The sequence below is a fragment of the Cicer arietinum genome, chromosome 3 (genome assembly GCF_000331145.2).
Source record: "Cicer arietinum cultivar CDC Frontier isolate Library 1 chromosome 3, Cicar.CDCFrontier_v2.0, whole genome shotgun sequence".
Taxonomy (NCBI): domain Eukaryota; kingdom Viridiplantae; phylum Streptophyta; class Magnoliopsida; order Fabales; family Fabaceae; genus Cicer; species Cicer arietinum.
In genome coordinates, this window is record NC_021162.2 from 67,994,242 (window position 1) to 68,014,937 (window position 20,696).

A 20,696-nucleotide genomic window follows, 5' to 3' on the forward strand; every position below is an offset into this window, starting at 1 on the left:
AATTTTTTCTTTCAAATTATCTCATTTGTGTTGCTTGTTTACCAACCATTCCAAACATACTCTTTATATCAGTTTCAAAACCTTAATCCCTCCCCAACAATCCCCAAAATCACCTACCCTTTACTTCTTTGATTTTCTTCAAAATCATATTCAACACATCACATTTTCCGTTCATGTTTTTTTTGTTGTTGGAGTTTTGGTCTCTGGTTGTCTTCGAATAGGCCAATCTCGACACACCAGTAAAACAAAACCATTTAGTTCACAAAATGTTCAGACGAAAATTATGTAAACAGAGTCAATGAATGATATAATTGAGTAATGAAACCAAAATTTTGTGGAAATTAAGAGTTGAGTGAAAAGATGTTTTGAGTATGAGTGATCAAGATGATGATGTTTTCAAATTATAAGATTTTGTATAAACTGGTGAGTTTATATGATGAAGAGGGTCACTATCTATTAATTATTATAGAGATAGCTCTATCTGTTATCTACGTGAGAGACTTCAATTTTTTTTAATATATTTAAATTAAAATAAAAACTGAATAATAAAAAAATTATTATTTGAAAAACAGAAAAGTAAATCTCCATATATAAAAAAGTCAGGAAAAATAAATAGAAGAGTAGTCATGATATAAAAATTATTCGAACACAATCAAACATGATAAAATTAATTAGTATTTCTAGAACCACTTTTATCTCTTACAAATCCAAATATACATATAAAGAGGGTTGAAAATGAACAAGTAGAATCCAAAAACCTAACAAAATGAATAATTAATAGATTTTTTTTAAAATTATTATGACTTGCCTAAGTGATCACTACATTTCAAACTTTTAATGCAAGTTGATTAGAATTTCTAAATATAAGTCTAACAAATTAACCCACTATTTAATTTTGTATGGATTGCATAAAGTTTGGGTCAAACCAAAAATGGATTTGCTTAAATTTGTTTAATTTTGTCCAATCAATTATCACATATGTTAACAACTAAGCACTAGCTCTTTTAAAAAAAAAAATACAAAAACAAAAACTACGCACCAGCTTAATTAAATGAAAGGAGTCCAAATTGATACTCGATCAAATTAATGACAATTTATAAAATAAGGAAAAGAGATTAACTAACGATGAATGTAATAACCTTGCATGGCACACTATCTAGAGTTAGTCTTGTTCACTGTACTTTTGTGTTTACATTTTTCTTTTAAAATTTCAATAAAAGTCGATATGACAATTATTTTCGAAGTTTAGATATTTTTTGGTCTGACATTATCTATTGTATAAAAGTTTATGATAGTTTTCTTTGATAAATCATTATTGACTAATTTCTTATCCCAACTAATAAGAATATATGGATTCTCCATTGCACATGGGCATTTAAAATTGGATAATCTAGTGTGATAGACGCATTTAATGGCAACAAGATAGATATTTAAATATAATTTGTGCAATTAAAATACGAAAGATTAGAATTTTGCATTAAGATATTTTAAAAGAAAGAAAAGCAAATTGTTAACTAAATAAGCGAATTGTTCACTACCAACAATTCAAATCAATCCGAGAAAATTGCAAATAAAGCACTAACACCAAAGACTCTAATATTAAGTAAAATGTTATTAATGATATAAAAATTAAAATTAATTAAAAATGTAAAAGTATATATAAATTAAATTCTATTTAAAAATATTGATCGTCGAATTCTAACAATCATCGATTTAGAGTGCAAGAATGGGTAGATCGTGAAATGTGGTAAATCTCAATCCAATGTTCTTTTCCTCCTAATATTGTTTCCTTTTCTGTCCCCCAAATTATAAATTTTATATCCTTTTCTTTCGGATAAGCCTGGTTGCACACTTGCGCCATGTTTTTAAATATATATTATTTAATAACATTCTTACATAGTCCAAAACCAACGAAAATTCGACACAATTCTCGTTAACCGATAATGATTATGCTATTTTTTTCCTAATTATCCATAAAAAAAGTTATCATTATCTTGTGATTTTGTCTCGCAGTACAAAAGGGTATGTCTGTATTAGGAACATATTCACATTTTCTCCACAGAGAGGTTGAAAAATACCCTCCTCAGTGCTTTGTGAGTGGAAGGGGTTATCTGTTTTGTCGCAAAAGTTATTTTGGGAACAAATTGTATGAAAGCAGAAACAAAGAACAAAACAAAATTAAAGGAAGGAATTTTCGTGTGGAAGCTATGTGGCCAGATTTGTCAAGACCAAGTAGTGTAGAAATGGAAGCTATTAATGATTCTGAACAACTTGATCAAATTCTTCTTCATGCTCAGCATAACTCTCAGCCTATCCTTATTGACTGGTATTTCTATCTCTCTAATTCTATCTTGCATTATTTTTTTCTTCTTTTTTTGATAAATTATCTTGCATTCAATTTTTCATAATTAAATTACGCACATATTTTTATATGTGCTTATTGTTTATTATATGGTCATAGTTAATTTTAACATTGCTTTGGGGCCATATTTATCCTAATTTATATTTAAAATATGAGGAGTTAGAAAAAAATTATGAAAATATAAGTTGATGTACCCTTTTTATTCTATCTTATCCTTGGATTGGATCCGAGTTTTCTTGTTCAATTATGAGGTGCTGTGAGAGTTACTGTAGCTAGATATTTTTTGGTGTTGGGCTTTTGGGAACTCAAATGTCGTTTTAAATTTGACAAATATTACTCGCACCCTCCCAATCTGTACCGCACCCCCCACATACACTAAAATACTCTTTTTTTATTTTTATTTTACCATCTAAAACTTTTTAATTAAAGAGAGATGTTTTTTTTATTAAATGTCTCCTGTTCACTATGTCTTGTAAATTATGTTTTTTTAAACAACAAATGTTATATTAGTAATTGTTATAATTATGTTGAACGTAAAAATCGAATGTCTAACCTCCTTATCACTCTATTATTTAATTCATCGACTTTAGTCATCAACTCAACTTTATATTCTAATAATTTTTTAAAAAAATGTGCATGATAAACTTAGATTTGAGAAATGAAAAATTGAAAGGAGGAATGAGAGGGAAAGAAAATAGTAAAAGTAACACCAATTTTGTCATCTAATAAATTTGATATACAAAGTTTTGCAGGTAGACTTGTTAATTTGATTACTTGTTTTATTTTGTCAACATAGGATGGCTGCTTGGTGCCGGAAATGCATCTATTTGAAGCCAAAGTTGGAAAAATTAGCAGCTGAATTTGACACCAAGTAAACTATTCACTAGTGTCTTTTTCATTCACATGTCTCATAAGATTTCACTTAATTCATTTAGTCAACTATTATTTCAAAACAATATAATTTAAAGTCAATTAGCCTGGTTACATATTTGAAGAAACTATTTTCCAAGCCTTCAACAGTGTAATTTCTTAGTAACAAACTAAATATTGCTACTGATTAATTTGTTTGTTATTATTTTTTTTAATTTGCACTGTTCCAGAACCAAATTTTATTATGTGGATGTCAATAAAGTACCTCAGACTTTAGTCAAGCGGGGCAACATCTCTGTAAGTATATACTTATATTTTCTAGTAATAATTTGTTACATTATTCTTTATGCTCTTTTTTGACATTGTTTTTTATTTTATTGTTTGTTATGCTACCCAGAAAATGCCAACAATTCAGGTGCGTCCTCAATTAAATTAAACTTTATACACGATCTACAATTAAAAAATATATATAATATAGACACTTCCAGGATTAGTTTAGAAATCAAACTATTGAATTGTTTGCAGCTTTGGAAAGATGGAGAGATGAAAGCAGAAGTAATTGGAGGCCATAAAGCATGGCTAGTCATTGAAGAAGTTAGAGAAATGATCCAAAAGTTTATATGATTATTTTTTTTAGTCAAAAAAGTTTATATGATGTTTTCGAATTTATTTCTCTTACTCCCTCCCCAAAATATCAAAAATTGTAATATTCTAATGATTTTATTTTGTGTAGCTGTGTATATCCATCAATCATATATAAAGGAAAGGGGCTTAATGTCACTCTCTTCATGTTATTAATCATTAGCGCAAACCAAATCTTCTCTCTATTTTACACATGAAATAATGGCAAATCAAAGAATGAAGTTTAAAATAAACATAAGAAAAAATGCAAACTAAAACCAAATAGTATATTCGTTTGTATATTTGTTAGGACACATTAAAGTACGTATATATACCGTTATGCTTACATTGATATCAACAAGTCGCTTTGGCCGAGTGGTTAAGGCGTGTGCCTGCTAAGTACATGGGGTTTCCCCGCGAGAGTTCGAATCTCTCAGGCGACGTGTATAATTTTTTTTTGCAATTGATTAATTGAGTTTTTCCTTTATATGTCCAAGTTTTAACTGTCTTCTAAGGTGATGGAGCAATTAAGTCCCTCACTAAGCACAACAGATCTATTAAAATGGGTTCAGATTTATTAAAAAAATTAAGTAACATACATGCCTTACCCCACCCAATCCTTACTTTTCTTTTTCTTTGTTCCCATTAACTTTTCTTTGGTGTCACATAAATTTGTTGTGCTTAATAGTGATGTTTCCCTCTTGTTTTCGTCTTCCATAAAATTGAGGATTTGTATCAGTCTCTAAAAAAAGTACTTTATGAGAACCAAAACAATGTTGTGAGGTTTATTTCATAGGTTTAAATATTTTTTATCCATGTAAATATATTATTTTTTAAATTTAGTTTTCGTGAGTTTTATTTTAAAAAACAATTGGTTTTGGTCTATGACGTCAAATTAAAAATTACAGAAAAAAAAAAAAGAGCTGATAATCCGTTGTGGCACGGAAGAAGACTAGTTTTCTAAAAACCTCCACTTTTAATTTTTATTCTTATTTTTTTATAAAATAACACTAATTATTAAATAATAATTAATAAATTTATTAATTAATAATATAAAACATGTTAATTTTTAATATACCATAAAAGATTGTGGGTTGGTGTGCATTTAGAAAGCAACGTGTCCCGACGTTCTTTTTTGTAATGTTGATTTGACGTTAAAGAATAAAGTCGATTGTGTCTGATTTTATAAGGACAAAATCCAAACAAAAAAAACTTACAAGGACTAAAATCAAAAAGTGATATATTTGTAAAGACCAAAGATATATTTAAATCTATTTTATAAATCTTTAATAAATTTTGTTTAGAAATCTGCCACTGTCGTTGTTTATATGAACCTGTTGGATTCTTGACTAAATTAAGAGTTGTTTATATGAACCTGTTGGATTCTTGACTAAATTAAGAGTAGATCAAACACAACTGACTTTGAGTATGAACGACAAGAATAAGTGGGTCGTTAATAAGAAATAAAATAATCGTAAACTCTCTTGCTTGCAAAAATATATCTATGAAGGAATGAAGGAAAGAAATGATCTATAATTAAATTAACATTCATAGTAGATAGCAGAAGAAGTTTTCTTAGAAAAGAAATTAAAGGAAAGAAGCAAGGATTGAGTGGGACAAGGCATGGGTGTTACTTTAGTTTTTGCAATAAATATGAACTCTTAAATTATTATCAGTAGATTCAATGGTATGTCATTGATGCTGCAAACATAATTGCTCCGTCAACTTAGAAACCACACAAGTTTTATACCGAAACAAATATGACTAGGCAGCAAGACCTAAAAATAGATGTAACCAGCTATGGTTGTGTTGTGTAGGTTGGGACTAGTGAAAGGCATTCATGATGCATTATCCTAATCACAACAGAACCATAAACCCTACTTTAGTATCACACTCACAATGTAAAGTAAGATATCCTCACATTATCTCCAATTGTACCTGCCAAATAACAAAGTTCTCCTGCATTGAAGTAAAGATTGAATGATTAATCTTATAATTGATTTTATTCCCTTCGTACACAAACCATGTAAAAATACTAGTCCGAGGTTCCTAGACACCTCTAAAATGGAACAGAAGTGACAGAACTCGCTAACTCAGTCATAAGCCTGTAAAGTGCCTACAGAAAACATTTGCTGTGGACAAAGCTAAAACATGTCAGAAGCAACACTAAATTAACATGAAAGCATAGCAAACTAATCTGATCTCTTTTGACCTACTATGGGTGTGTAATGAGACCGGACAAAATGGGAGGCAAATAACTTGACAAAATCATGGTACAACATACATTTCGAATTGAGTGCAGTCAAATGCATTTCATTTCCTAGTTCAAGTTCATATTATGTAGCATTCAAGTCGCAAACAGATCAATCCCTTTGCCCAATATGATTGTTACAAGAACAAGTAACAACACACAATTCATATTCAAAATAGACAGAGTAAAAAACCTATTATATTGCACTTACGAAGATGCCTAAAGTAATGAAGATAATTAAGCAACAGTAACCATTGTAACTCTCAATATCCAATGTGAATCCATGAATCTTTCCTTATAAATATAAAAATCCACAAATAAATTCTACAACCAAGCAAGACAGACTACATGAAAAAACACTCAAATTCCAAAACCAAAAACAGCACGTATTCTTTGGAAAATAAGCTCCCGCCATCCCCTTTCAGTGTTCTCCACCACAGTAGCATTCCCATACCTGCATCAAAAACCAATCTTATCAGCAAATCACCCAAAAAACAAAAGATACATTCCAATCATCCCACCAAACCATTCCCAAGATTCAAAACACTCACCTATCTTCCTCAGGTACATCAGTATGTGTCAGCTTAACAACAGTAACCCCCGGTTCAGGCTCCTCGAAAACAAGCCTCACCTGCAAAAATAAACCACCACTCATTACTACATTGATTCCAAACCATTCAATATGAAAACATTTAACACAGCATGATGATTTTGAAAAAATGTCAGCAATGGCCATCTAGACCCTCACATCAAATTTTTGTTTGATGTTTCTGCAACTAAAACTCAACCACGATTCCCCCAAATTCCCTACAGCAAAATTATCACATAGTTAATCAAGTAATGGGACTCAAGTGGTTATTGAGTTTCAATTAAAGATGAATCGTTTGGAAGAACCCGAATTCAAATCATGAGTGTAACAATTATTGGTCAAACTTTATGTCCCCTCTGTCGAACTCTGGATTACTATAGACAAATTCCACCGAGAACCATAGAGTTAAAACCAAAAAAAAAAATAAAATTATCATGCAATTACACAATGTAATCAATCTAGTGACACAGTTACAACAAGAAATCCAAATCCCATGATCAGGGCTGAATTAGTTGATTCTTAACAATACCAACCATCACAACGCAAGAGTAATTCATAACCAATGTAGCACCTACATTTCTAATAAAAAACTGTGTCGTGTGTCAGACACATTTCTCGTCCATATCCGACATATATAGTTGCATTCAGTCACTTATTTTATCAAAATATTGTGTGATTGTGTCTATACTTCATAGGTTATATAACCTTACACAATTAAAATCAAACTAAAATAAAAAAATAAAAACCAAAACCATATACCTGAGATTGAACGCCATCAATCCAGCTTCCAAATCTCCATCTCTGAACAATCAATTTAGCTTCTTGCAACTCCAAATTAGAACCAGTAACAGACCCATCAAAAATACTGATTTCACCACCAACCTCCTTACTAATCCTAGCATTGCTCTGCGTAAAACCCTTCCACCTATTTTCATCCATCAATATCTCATACAAATCCTTCGCCCTACAATTAAACCTCTCCGTCAACACAATACTTTTCCGTCCCTTCTTACTCTCCTTCTCCTTCGCCTTCTTCTTTTCAGCCACCTTATCCTCCTTTTTAACAGAAGCATTCGCCGCCGTCACCACCGGAGCACAATTCTGATTCTGATTCAATGGTTGCGGCAATGGCTTCTTAGTATCCAACTCTTCTTTAACAGGACCACCTTTGGCCATACTCTGAACCCAAACCCTAACCTTCTCCAAAATCAACAACTTCCCCTTAGAAAACATGGCATCCTTAATCCTCTTCCCAATCGGTCCTTCATCTTCAACAATAACCCTAAGTTCGGGATCCTCATCCGCGTTTTCGTCGGAGATATAAGGAATTTCGACGGTGCCGTTAACTTTAAGCAACGACTTACCATCAGAATCTCTTGCCTCACCTTCCCAGGAAAGTGTGAGGCTGATTTCGTAGCCGGGGATGATTTTCCCCTTACGGATGTTGATGTAGGCTTCGCCGTTGAGGTTACGGATAGTGGTGGTTTTGATGAAGAGGTTACCTTCGCCGTTGAGAATGGTGAGGTTGGAAAGAAGGTTGGTGAAGAAGGTTCTAGACCATTCTAGACAGTTGGTTTCGGACCAGTGCCAGTTGTGGACGTTGGTGCCGTCGGGTCTTTCTTCGACGATCCACCGTTTATCTCCCTCGCCGTATTTCGCCATCCAACGGTGATGAAGAGGTTTAGTGAATGTGTGTTTGAGAGAGGGGAGAAAGAGAAGGGTTAGATTTAAGAAAGAATGAAGGGGGCGTGCGTGCGTGCGAGCGTGGAAAGATCTAGAGAGAAGAAATTAATGGAGTCATATGCTATAGGTGAAAAAATAATTTTGTTGTTTATAAAGTTTTGTTTGTTCCTTTAAATTGTAATTCAAACAAGATCATGTCTTTAAAATAAAATAAAAAAATCTTGTCAAATCGTAAATATATTTTAACAAGTGTTTCAAATATAATTTAATATTAATAAATTATTTTAAATCTTAATTTTATATTGTTATATTTTATTTTAAATCTTAATTTATTCATTCTGTATTTAATTTAAATTTTAAATTGAAAATTCAATTTAATGTGTTCTTTTTTTCATTTGTATTAGTTGTCGCAATTTTTATTAATTTTCTAATGGGTCATTTGTTTGTAACTTTAAAAGTAGAATTATATGTGATATATATTATAAGGGGGAACTCTCTTCTTTTTTTTTTTGTGTGAGATTTGATTGTCATAAATTTTTATTTGTCGTTTTATATATAAAATTAAATTATAATATAAAAATATATTATATTTCTTAAATAAGAATAAATTATAAATAGGAAAAAATATATTATATATCTTAATTATATTTCATTTTAAATATTAAATATATTTAAATTTAAATAAAATATTTTTAAAATATTTATGTATATTATTTTCAAACATTTTATTGGATAAGATCATATTTATATTTGATTTGAACTTTTCCGTTATTGAATTTATTCATTTTTTAATAGATTCAACTTATTTGTACCTTCTTCTTCAAAACACAGGTGGTCTTCATTTAATTTAGATCCTTTATTTTTCTATTTTTCATCAGTCATATGATCGTCTTATCAAATTGAAAGCAAATGTTTTGTCTTTTATATACATTCTGGTAGTTTTTTTGTTGATTAAATATTTAATTACACATTTTTTATGTTAAAATAACACTTCATAGCTCTCATCAACCATTAGAAAATACTTCAAAGATATGTTATCAATTACGAGAATATATAATACATTAGAAAATAATTTCAAATATAAATTACTTTTAATTGCAATTATTTTAATGTCTTATCTTCTCAATTTTAAGTTAGAAAATAATAGTTATGCTGCGTTTAAAAAAAATATTTTAATCACAAGTCACAAGGTTCGTGCAACCACTAACAATAAATCAAGCTCTTAAAGATCTCTTGGTTGTAAAACATGACATTTCAAGTGGTTGTTCAATTTCCTCTTCATGATGATTATTGACAATATTAACATCTATTTTTTTGTTGTTGTTGATGATGATACTTGCATACTTTCTCTATATGTCTAAATTTGTCGCACTAATAGCATTTTTTGTCGGGTCTCCACGTACATCTCTTTTGTGGGGATTTAGTTGTTTTGCAAAAAATACATGGTGAAAAAGATTGAAGGTTTTTGTTTTGATTTTCCTTTTTTTAGAATATTTGAATAGTTCATTTGTCTTGTTTTTTTCACCATTGTTGTTGTTCCACTTGGTTAAATACATAAGCCTTATCTGTTATAGTGCGTACAACACATGTTACACTTTGTGTCAAAGCGATCTTGTTAGTAGATGACCTTTGACTCTATAAGGTCGTCAATAGAGTCCCAAATTTCAATAGAAAATTTAATAAAAGCATGATGATAAAGAACTAATTCATATTGAATAATTTCTTAAAAATTCGTATGTTATTGCAATTAATCATACAAATCATAAAGACAAATTTAACACAAAAAATTTGGTTGAATCAAGTAAAGTTGTAATGATTTAATCAACAAAATTAAACCAAAATTATGCTCAATAGAATGCACAACTAATAGAAAAACTAAGTAAACAGAAAATTCATTTTAAACTAGAAGTCATAATTGTCGATACATGCCTTCTTCATACTTTCTATTGGTTAGAGATTTGAATCTCCAAAATGCCTTTTTGGAATTAGATAACCAGATAATTCCTAATTGTTTATTGAGCCTCTTCTTGATCATATATTTGAGTTTATATGCTATTGCCTGGAAGCTCATTCTTAGTTCTTTTATAAACTATGGTATTAGTTTTGTTAGACTGCTAATAAATAGTGCTATTCACTTTTAACAAGAGTAACAACATTCATGGCCAATCTCTATTTTTTTTATCAATCACTACTTTGTACATCTCAATTGATTTTAAATGAAATACATTGAATCAACTATCAATATAAGAAATTAAAACATTATAAAAAAATCAATATTACCCTCTTCAATTTTAATTATAGCAAGAACATGAGGGGATAAAGTGTTTTTTATTTTTAAAAGTGTTTTTTAAAGAAAAAATGATTGATTTTTAAAAGTTAAGAATTGAGAAATTACTATTTCCTTTAAAAAAAATACATATATTTGTCACTAATACATAAAAAATACACGAAAAATATTAAAGTAACACAATGAATATTTAAAATAGATGTATAAATAAACACAAGACAAATATTTATTAGTGATAGATATTAAAAATCACGAGAAAAACATTTATTAATGATACATAAAAAAACATGAGACAAATATTTATAAATAAAATATAAAAAATAACGAAAAAAATATTTGACAATAATAAATATTAAAAAATAAATGAACAAATATTTTTTACTTATACATACAAAAACACAAACTAAATATGTATCGAATATAAATATTTATCATTAATATATAAAAAAAAAAACTTTTTATTTAAAATTAAACAAAACACATTAAATACAACATTAAATACACCACTTATATTCAAACAACTATAATTTTGAAACATCCATTTACTCGCCATCTCCCTTTCTATCAGATTATTAACGTATGATGTTTATTAGATTAATTTTTGGCATCGGTTTCTAGGTAGTTATGATTATTAAAAAATACAAATGGAGGGTTTATTGAAAGGATTAAAAGTAGAAACGTTCCAATGCATTTGCATATGCAACTCTGCAGAATGTCTTTCCCTCGCTCCACCCGAACCACGCTCGAGCGCGAGTCAACTTCCGAATCCTCTTCATCTCTATTTGATTCCTTCCGTTACCACGCCACCGTAATGACACCAAAAAAACAACGGTTCAAGCGAGTTTCCAAACCCATATTACACTCTTCACGAACCAAACCGGCACTCAAAACGCGGCGTTCCAAATTAGTCAAGTTCACAACCGAACCCAACCCATCATCAGAACCGCACATCTCACTTGGAAATTTTGAAACTTTGCCCCGCGAATTCTTTCAAATCGATGCACTGGATCTTGCCCCTCGTTTGCTTGGAAAGTTTCTTCGCCGAGACGACGTCGTTCTTCAGATTACTGAGGTACAACCCTTTATTTGACCATATTGGAAAACACATTAATATCACGAAGAAGAAAAAAAGAAGACCCTTTTACGTGCTTTGTGTTGGATGTTTTTCTTGGCTTTACATTGGTTAAGATTGAGCTACGTGGCTGTTTTTTTTTTTTTTTTTTTTATCAACATTTTAGTTCATGAAGTTATACGATGCTGTCAATTTAGTCTATGAAATTTTAAATTGAAAATTAGCTATCATATTAGTTCCTTTGTATCGGTCAATTTAAATTATCTAGCAAAGAAAAGTGTAATTAAAATTTAAGGATTGATTTCTATACTGAAGCTATGTTTCTATATGATTTAACAAGGAATTAATGATGGGCAGGTTGAAGCATATAGACCAAATGACTCAGCTTGTCATGGTCGCTTTGGTATTACTCCAAGAACTGCTCCTGTTGTAAGATGCTTCTTATTTTGGATACTTTGTTTTTATTTACATAAACTTGTTCATGTTGGGTATATGTGAATTCTCTACCTTGAATTGAAGATGCTATGTTAGGTTACCTATGACTATTTTTTTGCAGTTTGGACCGGGTGGGCATGCTTATGTTTATCTTTGCTATGGTCTCCACATGATGCTGAATATTGTTGCTGATAAGGAAGGAGCTGGAGCTGCTGTTTTAGTACGTTCTTGTGCCCCCATTTCTGGTAATGCTCAATAGTATAGCTCAATGTGTCTATCGGTATAAGCTCAGCATTGTTGTTGCAATAACATATAGTTGTTAGCGTTCATTATAAGGAAACCTTGCATAGAACACAACATTATAAGTTCAGTACTGTTCTTTTCCCTCTCGAAGTAAGAGTTAAATCAACTCTAGGAAAAAGACTACAATATCTCCGCCAGCATTCATTATAAGGGAACCTTGTACAAAATTATTTATAGGTTTATTTTGTATTATTCGGCAACATCACAGGATTGGATGTTATTCAACAGCGCAGAGGTCAGAAAACAGACAAACCTATACTTCTTACAGGTCCTGGGAAGGTTAGTTTACATCCCTCTTTTTCATCTGTCTTAGATGCTTTCCAGGAAAATAATTCAGTTAATGTTTTGCACTACCATTTGACTTATCATTTCTCAACACAAAGTTATCTACAATTTAGAGCTTTAGTATCAACTAGTTATTAGTCAATATAGGAAGTTGTTTTGCTCATAAAGTTAGTAGCTTAAGTAGCTAAAATATCACTAGAAGGGGGGTTGAATAGAGATATTAGAGTTTTAAAAATAAAATCTTTTAACGTTGTATCCTCTACGAGAGGATAAAATTCAGATGATAGAAATTTGAAACTTTAATTGACAGTTAAATAAATAAAGATGAGAGAATATAGAAAATGACACACCCAAATTTATACTAGTTCACCTAATATAGGCTACATCCTGTCCTCACAAACTTGTGAGTTTTCACTATAGCTCAAAAATGGTTTGTCTTCTTATGGAACTCTTTTTCATAGTGTGATTGTATGATTTTTCTCTTTATAAGAACTTTCTAAGAGGATATTCTTAATGATATAGTTTAAGAGTATAAAAAGTGTAAACAGAGGATGAGAATGATCTTCTAAGCTTTGAGAAATATTCTTTGTATGAGTAGTTGTATTTTGAACTGAAGAGGTCACTTCCTTTTATAGAGTTTATCAACCTCTATCCATGAAGAAAAAGAGTCAGAGGACCATTGGAGACTTGATCAAATGGCCAAGGTCATTGATCTGATTTACAAGATTGTCATTCAGCTGTCCTTGAAACATATTAGCTTAGGAGAATGAGTTTGCAGTCCATCCTAAGATATGAGGTTTAATCTTCCTCGTAGTTTGGACATGAGCTGTACTTTTGCCTTTTTGCTTTTCCAAGACTTGTAGGATCCTTATTTTCCTGATAAGTACAACCTTTTTCATTTTTGGCTATTCCCTATGTACAAAGATGAATAAAACCAAAATATTATCCTCTTATCGTTCAACCTCTGGCGTATATCCTCTTCTTATGGTTTGTTTCTCTTTTAACTATTTGTCTACAATTTTAACCTCTCTTTGTTTTGACTTGGATTCAATGTTTATGTGATAACGTATATTCTCTTCCTTAAAGGTTCATCCTCTTTAAAGATTCATTCTCTGAATGTCTATCCTCCAGTTAAGAGAACATGTTGGATTAAGTCAAATATTTTTCTCCTTTTTATCATGATCATGAGTAACCTGTTCTCTAATTAGAATACACTCAAGAACACAAATTAGACATTAATCACAATAATAATCATTTAAATAATTTTGTTATCATTAAAACAATTTTGAGAGAGATTTTGTCTCAACAATCTCCCCCTTTTTTATGATGACAAAATTCTTTAGATTATGATTTTAACATGAGAAATTATGTGATGAAATGTTTATGAATCCCTTAATCATATGTGTAAAATAATTATTCCCCCTCAACATATGCCAGAATGTTTTTGATATAACTATTTTAAACCAAAATGTGACTTCATTTCTTTGAGGCAGAGATTACAAAAAGATGGTTCAAAAAAGAAAAACATAGATAATAAATAGCATAAAAAGAGGATTGAAATGTAAGTTTAAAAAAGTATCCTCTAGTACAAAAAGATGACAAAATGTTAGTCATAATCTTTCTCCCCTTGAATTTGTCAACTATAAAAAAAAATGTAAGATCCTTGCAGCTACTTGGATGGGGAAAAGTCGTCAAAAGAGGACGAGGTAAAGGGCCGAGGGAGTTAAGTAGGTGGAGGTTGAACAGGGAGCACATGAAGATGGTTGCCACGAGCAACAGTGGTTATCAGGTGTTTAATGACCCATTCCAATAGAAGGCAAAACTGAGCCATTGTTTGTTGAAACGATGTGAAACTCGTAAAGAATTTCTTTTGATATTTTCTTATCTTTTTTAGAAGCCTAAGTTCTTTCTTAGTGCGTTTGGACATAATTGATCTTTTCTTATCTTTTTTAGATGTTTGAGTTCTTTCTTAGTGCGTTTGGCTTCTATCCTCCTATCAGACATGTGACGAGGTTGGTCCTGTGGCATATCATTGACGCTTGCACTTTTGATCTAGGAGCTTACACCTTTGTCCTGAGACGAGTTGTTACTTGATTTCGCCAAAAGTGAGTCTATGGAACTGAACCGACTAGTAATCTCAGGTAGGGTAGTTTTGGAAGGGGTATCATGAGTTGCTGTTGGAACTAATGGAATAATCAATGGAGTATGAGTAAGATGAACATTAACAGCAACACTAGCATTTTGAGGGGATGGAAAAAGTTGAGACATGGTGCAACAAATCTGAGGATGTTGTGATGGGCTCACATGAGGATATGGTGGAAATAAGAAAGTAACTTGTAAATTTTGGGATGTATCCGTATGCTCTCCAGCTTGAGGTGTACATAGAGGTGAGAACCGATGATGAGTGAGATTGATATCAAAATAGAGTTTTTCACCTTCCTCCATAAGTTGCATAGGAGTATCCCGTGGTTCATCCTCAGAGGGAGGAACAATCTTCCGGATTAGTTAGAGAGGCAATGAGATTGGGAGAGTGATATAGGACGTGATCAGCAAAGTGAATTGGTGGAGTGACGATTTACTCTTCAGGAGTTTCCAGTTCTTGCATGGGGTTAGAGATGTCATCCTCTAAGGGAGGATGCGTAGTCGACCATGATGGTTTTGGAGTTTTGCGAGTGTTTATTTGAATTTTTTTTCTTTGTGGATGACTGAGTCGTATATGATCTTTTCTTTGTTGGTATGGGTGAGGAACTAGCTTTGGTGGATTCCTTGGTGAGAGGTTTGTTTGTGGGTTTGAGTTTCATTTGATTGACATTTCTCAAAGAGAAAATGTTGTTTAAGTATACAAATTGTTCATCTTCAAGAGGGATTTTAAAAAATTTAAAAATTCTGGTGAGTATCATCCCATAAGGAGCGGACCTACAAAGTCTTGCAGCATTCAACATGAAGTAGAAAAGAATGTTACCCAAATGGAGAGGAGTTCCGAAGATGAGATGGTGAATAAGCAAGAGGTCAAGTTGAGTGTTTAAAAATTTTCTCACGTGTTTTGAATCACTATCCTCTCTGAAAGGATGAGATTCAGAGGATAGAAATTTAAGCCTTTAAATTTGGGCTGAATAAATGAAAGAAAAAGTATAGAGGATGACACACACAACTTTTATACTGGTTCACCCAATGAAGGCTACGTCTAGTCCTCACACACTTGTGAGTGTTTATTAATGATCAAACTGATTAACCTCTCACAGAGGTTGGTTACACTGTGTATTCTTTAGCCTCACTAAGCTTACAACCTTGTTTGTTACAAGTTTCAACTATTTTCAAGTGTAACTCACGTGAAAATTATAAAGTGATGTGAGTATGATGTTTCTCTTTACAATAACACTTTCTAAAAAGATATTTCAAAGATCTAGTGTAACACTATAGAAAGTATAAAGAGATGATGGAAATTGCTCTTGATAGCTTTAAGAATCTTGCTCTTTTTATGCAATGTTGTGTGTATGATACTGAAGAGCTCCCTGCCTTTTATAGAGATCTTGTGATGCTCTTTCCATGTGTCAAACACTTTATGACCGTTGGGGACTTTAGTCAAAAAGTCCAAGGTCATTCATCATAATTACAGAATTGACATCCAGTTGTCCTTTGACTGATTCAGTCCATCCTCTTACATGAGGCTCAAACCTCCTAGGAACTTGGACATGAGCTGTCTTTTTCCTTTTTCATTCTTCAAGACATGTAAGACTATATTTTTGTCTTGTTAGCTACAACCTTTTTGTATTTAATATGTTGGGGTCGTTTTCAACATTTGAGAATGATGTGTTGAGTCGTTTTCAACATCTGAGGATGATGTGGACAATAGATCCATCCTCTTGCAGTCTATCCTCGTACATGTAAAATTTGGCCTCTAACCTCTTCATTTAAATTGCTTTTTTCATTCATGCTTTGACACTGATTTATCTTCTATTTATGACTAAAAATCATTGTTTCAGTGAAAATACCTTCAAAGTTGCAAAATACTCATCCTCACTGAAAGTTTTTGTAAAAAGTAAAATCATATGATCATCACAAATCATATATTCTGTATATTCCAAGTTATTATACACTTGATAATATTTGTAATCTGAAAGAAACGAAATTGTAAGTCTGGTAAGGCTAAGAATATACACAATGAAAAAAGTTCCGTAAGAGGACAAACCATTGAGTTATAGTGAAAACTCACAAGTTTGTGAGGACTGGACGTAGCCTATGTTACGTGAACCAGTATAAATTTAGGTGTGTCATTTTCTATACTTTCTCCTCTTTATTTACTTAAGTATCACTTAAAATTTCAAATTTCTATACTCCGACTTTTATCCTCTCGTAGAAGATATAGCGTTAAACGATAATTTTTAAAAACCACAATCTCTATTCGATCCTCTTCTAGTGATATGTTAGCTACTTCAAATCTTGCTTTATCATAATTCTTAATTTCTAAAATTTCTCATATCACCATATAAGTGTTGTATCACATTGCAATCCGAGCTTTTAGGTCTTGCCTCTTTAAATTTTGTAAGTGACAAAAGAAAAATTGTATCTTATTAATAATGATTGATATATGTTATAATGTGATCTTAGATATGCTTTACATGCTTGAGATTTGTGAAATAGTTTGATTTCCTGTTTAATTAAGTTTTATGCTTTACCTATTCTGACAAATATCCACTCTTTATTAAAGTTTTCTGAGACGGTGCTTAACCTCCTATTTTGTACTAATTGCGTCTATAAAGAATCAGAACTTAGAAGCACCTAAATCAAATATTAGACGCGATGGTTTAGAAAGTTTTGCATCATTTGTGTAAAATGTAACTTCTATTTGACACATTCTGACAAAACAGAGTTCACTATGATCACAATGACAACACTGGTTCTTGCTAGAAAAGGAATAAATTAAAGATGACAAAAATAAATAAAGGTTTCCTCATTTAGTTTACTTCCTCTGTTTGACCATTTTTCATTTCATGTTAGTTCTTAAATCTTAAGAACACAGAAATTAGTGATGACTTTTTTTTCTTCGCACAAATGTCCTTGCATATCTAAAATATCGTCCTAATTTCCCAAGTTGATTAATATGAATGTACTCCCAAATCTTAGGTTGGTCAGGCACTAGGTCTTTCAACAGAATGGACTGTGTATTCTTTAGCCTCACTAAGCTTACAACCTTGTTTGTTACAAGTTTCAACTATTTTCAAGTGTAACTCACGTGAAAATTATAAAGTGATGTGAGTATGATGTTTCTCTTTACAATAACACTTTCTAAAAAGATATTTCAAAGATCTAGTGTAACACTATAGAAAGTATAAAGAGATGATGGAAATTGCTCTTGATAGCTTTAAGAATCTTGCTCTTTTTATGCAATGTTGTGTGTATGATACTGAAGAGCTCCCTGCCTTTTATAGAGATCTTGTGATGCTCTTTCCATGTGTCAAACACTTTATGACCGTTGGGGACTTTAGTCAAAAAGTCCAAGGTCATTCATCATAATTACAGAATTGACATCCAGTTGTCCTTTGACTGATTCAGTCCATCCTCTTACATGAGGCTCAAACCTCCTAGGAACTTGGACATGAGCTGTCTTTTTCCTTTTTCATTCTTCAAGACATGTAAGACTATATTTTTGTCTTGTTAGCTACAACCTTTTTGTATTTAATATGTTGGGGTCGTTTTCAACATTTGAGAATGATGTGTTGAGTCGTTTTCAACATCTGAGGATGATGTGGACAATAGATCCATCCTCTTGCAGTCTATCCTCGTACATGTAAAATTTGGCCTCTAACCTCTTCATTTAAATTGCTTTTTTCATTCATGCTTTGACACTGATTTATCTTCTATTTATGACTAAAAATCATTGTTTCAGTGAAAATACCTTCAAAGTTGCAAAATACTCATCCTCACTGAAAGTTTTTGTAAAAAGTAAAATCATATGATCATCACAAATCATATATTCTGTATATTCCAAGTTATTATACACTTGATAATATTTGTAATCTGAAAGAAACGAAATTGTAAGTCTGGTAAGGCTAAGAATATACACAATGAAAAAAGTTCCGTAAGAGGACAAACCATTGAGTTATAGTGAAAACTCACAAGTTTGTGAGGACTGGACGTAGCCTATGTTACGTGAACCAGTATAAATTTAGGTGTGTCATTTTCTATACTTTCTCCTCTTTATTTACTTAAGTATCACTTAAAATTTCAAATTTCTATACTCCGACTTTTATCCTCTCGTAGAAGATATAGCGTTAAACGATAATTTTTAAAAACCACAATCTCTATTCGATCCTCTTCTAGTGATATGTTAGCTACTTCAAATCTTGCTTTATCATAATTCTTAATTTCTAAAATTTCTCATATCACCATATAAGTGTTGTATCACATTGCAATCCGAGCTTTTAGGTCTTGCCTCTTTAAATTTTGTAAGTGACAAAAGAAAAATTGTATCTTATTAATAATGATTGATATATGTTATAATGTGATCTTAGATATGCTTTACATGCTTGAGATTTGTGAAATAGTTTGATTTCCTGTTTAATTAAGTTTTATGCTTTACCTATTCTGACAAATATCCACTCTTTATTAAAGTTTTCTGAGACGGTGCTTAACCTCCTATTTTGTACTAATTGCGTCTATAAAGAATCAGAACTTAGAAGCACCTAAATCAAATATTAGACGCGATGGTTTAGAAAGTTTTGCATCATTTGTGTAAAATGTAACTTCTATTTGACACATTCTGACAAAACAGAGTTCACTATGATCACAATGACAACACTGGTTCTTGCTAGAAAAGGAATAAATTAAAGATGACAAAAATAAATAAAGGTTTCCTCATTTAGTTTACTTCCTCTGTTTGACCATTTTTCATTTCATGTTAGTTCTTAAATCTTAAGAACACAGAAATTAGTGATGACTTTTTTTTCTTCGCACAAATGTCCTTGCATATCTAAAATATCGTCCTAATTTCCCAAGTTGATTAATATGAATGTACTCCCAAATCTTAGGTTGGTCAGGCACTAGGTCTTTCAACAGAATGGTCCAATCATCCACTCTATACACCTGGTAAGCTCTATATATTTCCAATGTTCCAAATGTGAAATTGATAAATAGATATCAATGCTTTCTCAAATCTTAAAATGGAAAAGAGTGTGCAATGCAGGTGGTTTAGAACTTTTAGATGGTCCAGAGCCCGAAAACATTTTGGTAGGTCCACGTGTTGGAATCCAGTACGCTCAGCCAGAGCATGTCGACGCACTGTGGAGATTTGCCATTGCAGGTTCTGCTTGGATTAGTGCTCCAAAAAACACTCTCAGGCCACCCTTATAGAGTGGAGTGGTAGCTTGAGGGCGACTAGTGGTTTGACAAGTTGATGTGTATATATATACCACACCTTTAGAAAATTATTAGAAATGTATCTTCTCACCTTTGAACTTTGTATGAACGCATCATCATATATATACCTCTTGTCATATGTCGATGTCCAACAAATGTGGCAGTGAAGTTACAATTTTTTAAAATCCTTTTTTAAGGTTATAAATCACATGTCTTCTCTTAGATAATTCTACGTGAGGAGTAGTTGGCCGCCTAATGCAAGTGTCAACCTTTGTTTTCTCTTAGATATTGGTTTTTGGTGTAGTAAATATTATAAGTGAATAATGAATCTTGAAGATATTTGAAAGTGAAGAGGTATATTATAGATACACGGTTGTTAATTATATTTCTAAGTCATGGAAAATATATACTTGTTATTTGCATAATCTGTAAGTACCAATAAAAAATTATGATTGTTATAATAGTTTGTAATTTTTAAATTGAGTGTGACCCAGAAAAAAAAGTTGGTAAGCTTTATAAATGCATAATTCATTGGAGTATCTTTTGTATGATTTCATTGAGTCAAACTAACTAAAGACGCAA

General features: G+C 31.5%; 3 protein-coding genes and 1 non-coding gene across 8 annotated transcripts; 3 read left to right on the plus strand and 1 right to left on the minus strand.

Annotated features, from left to right (window-relative positions):
- Positions 1–1,788: 1,788 nt before the first annotated feature.
- On the plus strand, positions 1,789–4,030 carry LOC101512491 (thioredoxin-like 3-1, chloroplastic). The gene is made up of 5 exons (XM_027332355.2): positions 1,789–2,326; positions 3,159–3,233; positions 3,463–3,529; positions 3,630–3,647; positions 3,758–4,030. The coding sequence occupies exons 1-5, from the start codon at positions 2,025–2,027 to the stop codon at positions 3,854–3,856; spliced, it is 561 nt and encodes a 186-aa protein (XP_027188156.1). The 5' UTR covers positions 1,789–2,024; the 3' UTR covers positions 3,857–4,030.
- Positions 4,031–4,214: 184 nt separating this feature from the next.
- On the plus strand, positions 4,215–4,296 carry TRNAS-GCU (transfer RNA serine (anticodon GCU)). Its single transcript has one exon. It is a non-coding gene; the product is annotated as a tRNA-Ser (tRNA).
- Positions 4,297–6,280: 1,984 nt separating this feature from the next.
- Positions 6,281–8,548, minus strand: LOC101513023 (uncharacterized). The gene is made up of 3 exons (XM_004493546.4): positions 7,453–8,548; positions 6,656–6,735; positions 6,281–6,558 (listed from the first exon to the last, which is right to left on the minus strand). The coding sequence occupies exons 1-3, from the start codon at positions 8,353–8,355 to the stop codon at positions 6,465–6,467; spliced, it is 1,077 nt and encodes a 358-aa protein (XP_004493603.1). The 5' UTR covers positions 8,356–8,548; the 3' UTR covers positions 6,281–6,464.
- A 2,679-nt stretch (positions 8,549–11,227) lies between these two features.
- On the plus strand, positions 11,228–20,253 carry LOC101513350 (DNA-3-methyladenine glycosylase). 5 transcript variants are annotated; one of them, XR_012162154.1, is made up of 6 exons: positions 11,232–11,735; positions 12,093–12,164; positions 12,292–12,415; positions 12,682–12,752; positions 13,394–14,614; positions 14,712–16,586. XR_012162154.1 is itself a non-coding variant. In XM_004493548.4 (6 exons), the coding sequence occupies exons 1-6, from the start codon at positions 11,349–11,351 to the stop codon at positions 19,948–19,950; spliced, it is 735 nt and encodes a 244-aa protein (XP_004493605.1). In that variant the 5' UTR covers positions 11,237–11,348; the 3' UTR covers positions 19,951–20,084. The 5 variants fall into 5 exon arrangements, 4 of the variants coding, with proteins under 4 accessions (XP_012569261.1, XP_012569260.1, XP_004493605.1 ...); XM_004493548.4 differs by lacking the exons at positions 13,394–14,614; positions 14,712–16,586 and adding exons at positions 19,787–19,844; positions 19,928–20,084 and having other exon boundaries at positions 11,237–11,735; XM_004493547.4 differs by lacking the exons at positions 13,394–14,614; positions 14,712–16,586 and adding exons at positions 19,787–19,844; positions 19,942–20,253 and having other exon boundaries at positions 11,244–11,735.
- Positions 20,254–20,696: the final 443 nt, after the last annotated feature.